The sequence below is a fragment of the Hyperolius riggenbachi genome, chromosome 2 (genome assembly GCF_040937935.1).
Source record: "Hyperolius riggenbachi isolate aHypRig1 chromosome 2, aHypRig1.pri, whole genome shotgun sequence".
NCBI lineage: Eukaryota > Metazoa > Chordata > Amphibia > Anura > Hyperoliidae > Hyperolius > Hyperolius riggenbachi.
This window is the reverse complement of record NC_090647.1, coordinates 111,889,604-111,899,603: the sequence shown is the minus strand read 5'-3', so window position 1 is coordinate 111,899,603 and position 10,000 is coordinate 111,889,604. Positions and strand designations below refer to the sequence as shown.

The 10,000-nt window shown below is 45.4% G+C and overlaps 1 protein-coding gene across 2 annotated transcripts in view; it reads left to right on the top strand.

Moving 5' to 3' along the window:
• TNS2 (tensin 2) overlaps positions 1-10,000 on the top strand; it is a 250,519-nt gene that overhangs the window by 222,926 nt on the left and 17,593 nt on the right. For both annotated transcript variants that reach the window (XM_068267236.1, XM_068267237.1), the window contains 3 exons: positions 1-580; positions 2,204-2,742; positions 4,399-4,485. The exon at positions 1-580 is cut by the window's left edge and continues 963 nt beyond it. In XM_068267236.1, coding sequence (XP_068123337.1) covers positions 1-580; positions 2,204-2,742; positions 4,399-4,485 — 1,206 coding nt within the window. The remainder of the gene's footprint in view (positions 581-2,203; positions 2,743-4,398; positions 4,486-10,000) is intronic.

Genomic DNA, 10,000 nt, shown 5'->3' with positions numbered 1-10,000 from the left:
CGACAGTACAGGCTCGCACAATTGTACATCCTCAGAGTGTGAATACTAGTCCACATAGTCCACATTCTCCTGGACACTCACAAACTGAAATCAAAGCTATTACAGCTGTGCATGCGCAAGGTGTTAATTCACACTCCCCTGTACCCCCACAAAGTGCTACAGTCCAACCTTCGCAGTGGTCACAGGCTCAGTCCCATCAGCACAACTATGCAGCTCAAACATCCACTGTTGTTCGCGTACAGGGGGCACAGGCAAACCTCCCCAAGCAGAATTCAATCCATCTGCATAGTCCTGTCTGCACAGAAGCTCCCAGCTTGCAACATAACAGTATTGTGCACACACAGAGTCATACTGCACACCCAGACAGCACAGGGCAAACACACAGCACAGTGCATACGCAGATGCCTTCTCTAGCATTGCACAGTCCTGTTCCTCAAATACAGAGCACTGTGCGTATTCAGAGTTCAACCTTTCACACATTCAGAAACCCCGCTAATCAGGGACCACCTGTACCAAATAACAAACCAGTGATTACACACAGTCCCTCTTCACAGTCATCCAGCCCTGGCAGCACAGACAGGTAAGTCACGTCATAAATAAATATTACCTCAGAGAGTAATTTGATTCTTGAAGCTAAGCTGTTCCTTGAAACAGATAGACCTCAAGCCTTGACATCCATATCCACAGTGCAGTTGACAGGATTCCATGACAGTTTGTGGTTGTCTGGGTTATCTGACAAGTATGTGAAACGACCAGCAGTCCACAGATAACGCATAATGATAAAGAAAACTAAACAGCAGTCCACAAACGGCAAGGTTATCTGGAATCAGACTGTGAGCGCTTTTAAAGTGGCAAATGCATAAATTGTAATGCATAGAATGTATGACACCTTATGGCTTGGCAGAGCCAGGACAAGGTCCTCCAGCACCCAAGGCTGAGACACCAAAGTGTGCCCCTCCATCCCTCCCACCCCAGTCATCACACACTAATTGCTATTAGACTAAGAGGCGCCCCAGGGCCCCTAACACCTTAATCAATAGTTATCTGGCTTGCAGTTACTGCCATGCATCCCCTTTTCTTATTTCTCTCTACTTCAAACACAATAGGCGAATGATAGCTGAGTGAGTTGTGCTCCCCCCTCCTACACTGCGCCCTGAGGCTGGAGCCTCTCTCGCCTCTGCCTCGGTCCGGCACTGCGGCTTGGTGTGACATATTGCAGTCTCTGCAATCCCATAATTGTCAGTTTTGTCAGACTTATTTGGAATGGGGTTTCCTATAATATCATGGCCACATCATTTTGGATATAATTCTGTATTATTGGGAGTGTGTCATACAAAAAAATAAGACTCTCAACATAAAGTAGATATTAAAAAGATCCCAACACTTGAGCAAGCCACCACGCTCAAAGTAACATCAGGTTTATGTATAGGAGGATCTGTTTGAGTGATGAAACCACAAAGCAATTCTTGAGTTAAAAAATTCAAAATCACTCTTTATTGTATCAAAAAGATTGTCAAAAGATAAAAACTTTTGTATTTGTCAATAAAAATTCTTCATAACATGACTGTAGAAGATTATTCAGTTTTGACAGATAGTAGACTACAGATCCTCCTATACATAAACCCAACACATTATTTTGGATGTCAGGAGTGGGCCATGTCTTTACATTGATGTCTTCATAGTGCTTTCTTATGCATTGTATTTGTATGTAATTTACCAGGTTACGGGCGGTTTTACACTTATTTTTTGCGCTGCAGCGAGGATGCAATTCTCCTGCTGCATCTCACTGCAATGCAAGATATGACCCTGTGGCAGAGTGCGTCGACAAAGTCGTATGAATAGCGCCGCCCCCTGCTCAGTGACGTGCTCCCTGCTGGGCAGGAAGTACGTCACTGGGATTCCCATCGGTCCGAGGCACCGCGATCCGTCGTTTATACTACATGCGTCGCTCCTAGACTTGCATTACCCCAAGCACCGTGCATTGAATGTACTTAATCTCCCGTATGATGTCCAAGATCTAAATCTAATTGCTGGTAGAATGTAAAATGCAAACTTGATTGCAGGAATAATATTTTAAAAAAATAAATTACATGATCTGGAAAATATGTATGTCAGGTAATATGTATCCAGACTCTTTTGTTGTACTGTATTTCTCTGAAAGCTTCTATAAGAGTTAGCTCATTGCATTTTCCATGTTATACAGGTCTGGAGTCTCAGTTCCTTATGTTCCATGCTCAACATCTGATGGCCATTCAGTTAATCCACAGTCCCCATCCCATGTACTACAGACTGTGCCTCAGATGCCTGTAAGTCCAAACCTAGTGCTTGTGGACACCAACCAAAGACAATTGGTATTAAATCCTGTGTGTGGCCCCACAGAGGCATCTGGTTCTCGTCCTTCTCCATACAGCGTGCCTTCTGGAGTCAGCTTCCCTTCCAGTCCCTCCGCTGTGCCAAGCAACCCTGTTACACCACGAAAGAAAAGCATTACAATAGCTCTGCCTGATACCCCCACCATCAGTCCACCACTTTCTCCAACAGGAAGCCAGTGTGATCTCCTTTCACCATCTCCAACCCCATCATTCCCCATCAGCACCGCCTATTACTCTGGGAGCCCTTGTCCTCCGAACGGTCAGCCGCCAGTACTGCCTGAGAAATGCCATACTCCAGCTAATCTGGAAAGGTCTGGAACTCTCGGAAGATCTAGAGATCACCATGAGGACAAATCACCCACAAATAAAGGTACAATGAAGAGTTTGTGCAGATATAAACAAGCACTGTGAAAGAATATGTATTGTAGAAGAGACAACACATGCAAAAATACAGATCCGTTAGAGCAAATCCATAATTGTAATGGCATATAATACGTTATTATCACAGCATGAAAATAGGAGTCAAATGTAAAAACACCTTTTTAATAATACACAATTAAAGTTGTTTTCTTTGTACCTTATGTAACTTTAAGCACTTTATGTGATATGTAACTTAGCACTCAACACTTTCATTGAGTATCCCCTGATGAAGTCCCATGTTTGGGTGACACATGTAGGAATTTTTTTGTGTGAAGTGTTTTTTATTCACCTTATTAGTGCAGATATAGGTGTGTCCAAGTGAGATTTTGGCTATAGACTGTACGCTGTAGCCATCGCTCACAACTACATATCATTATTAGTGACCACCTTACTGTTTATGCGTTGTTTGAGCCATATCTTATTTATCACAAATAGTAAAAGTTACGTTTTAATTTCCCTGTGATTTACCCATTGAGGAATCTTGCCATCTATATGTGTGACTTCATGCGAGCCAGTCAGTTGACATCTTTTTATAGATCCTTACCAGATAATTCTTCAGTAAATACTAAGAAGCCCTCATGAGGACATGGGTCGATCCAAAACCTGTTAGATTTTGACTGCCTACTGTAAGTGACAGTGGCATAGGAAAAAAGTATTTCATAGTGCATTTTACTCAAATGTAGTCTTATATGTATGTTTACACGTGTATTTAACAGGAGCATTTGTTGTGATAGTGGTCCTTTAAAGTGAGTCTGAGGCCAGGTTCACAGTGGGACGTTGCATTGTGATGTGACATTAAAGTCGCAACGCAGCATTACAACACAATGCAAAAAAAAGGTAGTAACGCACATCAACACTGCATTACCGTAGCATAAAGTAGGTACGGTAAAGCATAGAGGAAATGAAAAATATGCTTTCCTGTACCTGGTAACGTGTGTGTTTAGCGGTAACACACTGCAGCAGTGCATTTCCATAATGCTACACGTTACAATGCGACGCTAACATCACACTGTCAACGTCCCATAGGATTATCATTGCAGTGCGGTAAGCTGCGTTTTAAGACTTTATAACACAGATCCTTCTGGGTCCTATAGAGCTTTCCCATTCCTCTGCTGTGTCCCCCGTTAGCAGTCTCCGACCAATGTGTCTCTCTCTTCCGCTGCAGAAGGCTTTGGCATTCTTGGGGAGCACAAGTGCTCCCAAAGACGGGTGGGCTCTGTACTGTGCATGTTCTTGCACTGAGGCTCCTGAATACTGCGGATGCCTCTCACAGTGGAAGAGAGAGCAGTCTCTGTCCCATCAGTTGGAGACTGCTAATGGGGGGACACAGCTGAGGAACATGGGAACCGTAGGAGGAACGGGAAGGCTCTATAGGACCCAGAGCCTTCCCTCTCCATAGGTGAGTTTATTTTATTTATTTTTTTTGTTTATTACACTTTATTACAGACTCCCTTTAACTGACTCGCTTTGCAAACACCCATTTATATTGTTGTACTGTATAATGTATTGTCAGATTATTAGAAACATTAGCTAGTATTGTGACCGTTTTGTGGTATCAGTACTGTGGAGAGCACTTAAATACTTCCATTGTTCTTTCCTGTATTAGATGTACATCAGGAGATGCCTGTGAATGGGAACTTTGTGCAGGATTCCTCGAAGTTTTGGTATAAACCAAATATATCCAGGGAACAAGGTAAATAGATGTCTGATGATGTAGTCCCTCTGTTGCTTCCATCCCTGTGTTTTCCTAGAAAAAGCCAGGAGGCAGATGTATAACAGGCGCTCAGATGTTGCAATAGGCATCAATGTGGTCTTGCAGATTTTCTGGAATTCCGGTCCATAATGACTCCAGCTACAGCAATACATGTGTCAGCTGTATTTTACCCATAAATAGGAGAAGAGAATAGCTTATTGTTTAAATGTTTTGCATCTTCATTTTATTATTATTGTGAATCACTTTTGTGTAATAAGAATTGTAATATTAATGAACACATTGTGGATCCATTGCCTGGAGCCAGAGCAATGCATGCAGTTTATACATAGCATGGAAGCTGAAAGACACATCTGGACTTTGGAGCTGGAACTTTTCAGTTGCTAAATAGAAAAGTGAAATACATTATACCATATATACTCAAATATAAGCCGCCCTGTGTATAGGCCTGTGTATATGGCTTCCAGGAGTGAGGTGAAGTAACTATAGATACAAGGTCCTGCACTCCTCACTCACATTTTAGCTGACCACCCCACACACACACACTTTAGGGAACTTTTTTGGTCCCCAAAAACTCTGCTTTTAGGCGAGTATATACAGTATGTGAAAAGTCTTACCTAGTAAAAGATGGGCAATTCTTTCCAAACACTTCTGTGATCCAGATAGCCCAATTACAAACTGCAACAAGCAGAAGTAGCGCTTTGAGGTATTGTTCCTTTCATTTTCTATAACTGAGCTGTGCAGTGTGGGAAAATTAGAGATACATTTATTAGATTGAATGAATTACCCCAACAGCTGCATGCATTCACCTTTTCATAGCCAACAAAACTTTGAGCGCTCCTCTGAGGGAATATCGACTTCAGCTTAGAAGATCATCCACACCCCCTATTGCATTGCATTTTGTCCGTTTGCCCAGACCAATAGCAAGGGTTAGGAGCAGGGTGTCAGAGATTGCCGCTGCAGTAACACACTGTGCATAAAGTAGCTAAGCTACTTCATGCCATATGATCAGATGTAAAAAAAAAATAGCTGTAGCAACAAGTTAATATTTTAACAATGTGATAATGGAGTTTTTAGTGGCCAGGTGCCAGAGGAAATTATGGCAAAGGGACTATAGATTGGACACTGGCACTGAAGCTAAAGGAATGACAATGATGAAAGGTAAGTATTGGTTAATGTGATATGTCCATTAGGAGAGTTATGGGGATGAGTAGCCATAGAATAACTGGGGTAGGTGTCAGCCAAGGAGCTTTTTAAGTGGGAAGTCAAAGGACAACTTAATTCCAAGACATATGGAGGCTGCCATATTTATTTCCTTTTAAGCAATAATAGTTAGACAATAAAAGGAATGGACTGGGGTCGCACACCTTCATACGTATACCAAAATATAAATTTATTGATAGCTTAACTACAGATCATCCCATAAATACCCATAATGTAATTGCATAAATTCCAAACAATTAAAACCAACAATTGCGGAGCATCAGTAGCTATATGCATGTGACCACACTGTGATGATGCTTATATTGGATATAGCTATCCTGGCCAGGAAATATACCATACCATCAATACAATCATCCGCGCAATCTCACTCCTTTCATACTTGTGCCTGCTGACTGCAGGGGAGAAAAGGAATATACTATTAGATCTTTTATAAATTGTGACACAAAAAAAGTAGTGTATATGATACAATGCCCTTGCGGCCTAAAATACATAGGTAAAACTAAAAGAGCATTAAAAGAGAGGGTGCTGGAGCATTTCGGTAAGATTACAAATGGCAAGGCTACAGGGATAATTTATGATCATTATAGGGATCATCATCAGAATAGCCTGAAGGGGACCTCAGTTAGGGGAATTTATAATTTGAAGATTTCTGGGAGGAGGGGAGATTTTGATGAGGTCCTCTACTGCAAAGAGGCCATGTGGATCTTCAAACTTGGAAGTGTGACTCCGGGTGGACTCAATGCAGAATTGGACCTATCCCCCTTCCTCAGAATCAATAAGTATATTTAGTAACGAGTCCCCTGATTGTGGTCCCTTAATAAGGAAAGTCCTGGGACAAACTAGATGTAAGGGTAGAGCAAGAGCTGTGAGTGGATCCGCAGTGCATGAACTGTGCCACAAACATGAACTGTGCCTTTAAGTGTGCCTCTTTGAATGAGGGAAGATAAGAAGATACAAGCAGAACTTATTATATGTCTTATATGCCTGCCATGAAGGTAGCTGAGAGATTGAGGAACTGCCTAAATAAATCTGAATATGAGTTCAATCGAAAATATGTCTGCATGTATATTGGGGACAGAAATGACAAGGATAAGTAGTAATGTGAAGATCAGTATTTCTGTTTCTGGCTGTGAAAAGGAGTGGCCTCAGTACAACCTGCCTTAATGCCGACTCTGCCCATATAAATGTACTATTGTATGCAAAAAAGAAGAGAATGAGAGCCATTGCCTAATATTACAATGCAACAGGTGGTATTCACAGGAATCCTCCCCCTCAGCGTGAGCTTCCACATAGGATGATGTCAACGACAGGATAACGGAGAGAGGGGGGTGGAGTCAAGGTGGATACAAAGGACGGGCTAGTAGAAGGCTTGGACACACCCTGATGAAACGTCCAATGAGGACGTGAAACGCGTCGGTGGGCGGAGCTTACGCGGATGCGTGTGACGCAGCATCCTCCTCCACACATGCCGGATGGGATCCCGGGCTGGCGTCTTGCATCGTAGCTGTACACAGCGCTGTGAGGAGGCATCTCTACTAATCCCAGCGCGAGTGGGGCAGGACTGAATGGTTTAATACCTGTACCCGGAATACACTACAGAGAAGTAGCTGACGAGAGGAGGGGTGAGACCAACCAATGCTGCCAGGCTATATGCGGCAGCGAAATGAAATGTGCATAACTTTTAAAGCATATCTTGCTGGAGTCATGGTGCATCAGACTTCATTGTTTGGATAAGGGGGCCCCCCGACACTTTGATCAGCTCAGGCACAAGTATGAAAGGAGTGAGATTGCGCGGATGATTGTATTGATGGTATGGTATATTTCCTGGCCAGGATAGCTATATCCAATATAGGCATCATCACAGTGTGGTCACATGCATATAGCTACTGATGCTCCGCAATTGTTGGGTTTAATTGTTTGGGATTTATGCAATTACATTGTGGGTATTTATGGGATGATCTGTAGTTAAGCTATCAATAAATTTATATTTTGGTATACGTATGAAGGTGTGCGACCCCAGTCCATTCCTTTTATTGTCTAAGTATTATATGGGTTTAACCTTCCCCTCTATCTGTGTATGGGATTAGTAGCCAAATAAGCGACTACAATACAGCCAAATTAATTAATTATATAAGCAATAATAGTTGCCTGGCTGCCCTGCTGATCCTCTGCCTCTAATACTTTTAGCCATAGACTCTGAACGAGCATGCAGCAGATCAGGTGTTCCTGACATTATTGTCAGATCAGCTGCATGCTTGTTTCTGGTGTTATTCAGACACTACTTCAGCAAAATAGATCAGCAGGGCTGCCAGGCAACTGGTATTGTTTAACCCTCCTGGCGGTATAAAAAATTCCGCCAGGAGGCAGCGCAGCAGTTTTTTTTTTGTTTTGTTTTTTTTAAATCATGTAGCGAGCCCAGGGCTCGCTACATTATAGCCGCATCCCCCCGCCCGCTTCGATCGCCTTAGGCCAGGGCTGCCCAATAGGTCGATCGCGATCTACCGGTAGATCGCGACCGCCTACTTGGTAGATCGCGGCCTCTTGGCCGCGTCTCATTAAATTTTACGGCCAGCAGCATGTTTAGCTGCCGGCCAATAAGAATGCAGGGGAGAAGACGCGGCGAGCAGAGAGGGAGGAGAGAGGCGGCGCGGCCGCTACGTCGTGGCTGGGGGCGGCGCCGGGCAGCCTGCAACGTGCGTGCTTGTAACATGCCCGGCGCCGCCCCCAGCCATGACGTAGCGGCTGCGCCACCTCTCTCCTCCCTCTCTCCTCGCCGCGTCTTGCCATCTTCTCCCCGACGACATTCTTATTGGCCAGCGGACTGCCTGCCGGAGGTCCCAGGAGTCCAGAGGACCCTGGCCAACGCTGCAGGTACATAGACCTGGCTAAGCTCCACTGGGGGCTCCTATACTTGGCTAAGCTCCACTGGGGGCACCAATACCTGGCTAACCTACACTGGGGGCACCAATACCTGGCTACGCTACACTGAGGGTACCAATACCTGACTAAGCTATACTGGGGACACCTATAACTGGCTAAGCTACACTGAGGGCACCAATACCTGGCTAAGCTACACTGAGGGCACCAATACCTGGCTAAGCTACACTGGGGGCACCAATACCTGGCTAAGCTACACTGGGGGCACCAATACCTGGCTAAGCTACACTGAGGGCACCAATACCTGGCTAAGCTACACTGGGGGCACCAATACCTGGCTAAGCTACACTGGGGGCACCAATACCTGGCTAAGCTACACTGGGGGCACCAATACCTGGCTCAGCTACACTGAGGGCTCCTATACTTGGCTAAGCTACACTGAGGGCCCATATACCTGGCTAAGCTACACTGAGGGCCCCTATACCTGGCTAAGCTACACTGAGGGCCCCTATACCTGGCTAAGCTACACTGAGGGCCCCTATACCTGGCTAAGCTACACTGAGGGCCCCTATACCTGGCTAAGCTACACTGAGGGCTCCTATACTTGGCTAAGCTACACTGAGGGCCCCTATACCTGGCTAACCTACACTAGGGGCCCATATACCTGGCTAAGCTACACTGAGGGCCCCTATACCTGGCTAAGCTACACTGGGGGGCCCTATACCTGGCTAAGCTACACTGGGGGGCCCTATACCTGGCTAAGCTACACTGGGGGGCCCTATACCTGGCTAAGCTACACTGGGGGGCCCTATACCTGGCTAAGCTACACTGGGGGGCCCAAATGCCAGGCTAACCTACACTGGGGGCCCATATGCCTGGCTAACCTACACTGGGGGCCCATATGCCTGGCTAACCTACACTGGGGCCCATATGCCTGACTAACCTACACTGGGGGCCCATATGCCTGGCTAACCTACACTGGGGGCCCATATGCCTGGCTAACCTACACTGGGGGCCCATATGCCTGGCTAACCTATACTGAGGGCCCATATACCTGGCTAACCTACACTGAGGGCCCATATACCTGGCTAACCTATACTGAGGGCCCATATACCTGGCTAACCTACACTGAGGGCACGTAACCTATGCTGCAGGCACATACATCTGGCTAACCTACGTCGGGGGGGGGGGGGCGTGCTTAGCATTTGGGACGTTGGTAGATCTCCTGGCCTCGGCAAATTTTAAAGTAGCTCGCGAGCCGAAAAAGTGTGGGCACCCCTGCCTTAGGCGATCTCCGATCAGGAAATCCCGTTCAAAGAACGGGATTTCCTGGAGGGCTTCCCCCGTCGCCATGGCGACGGAGCGGGATGACGTCACCGCCATCAGCGACATCGTG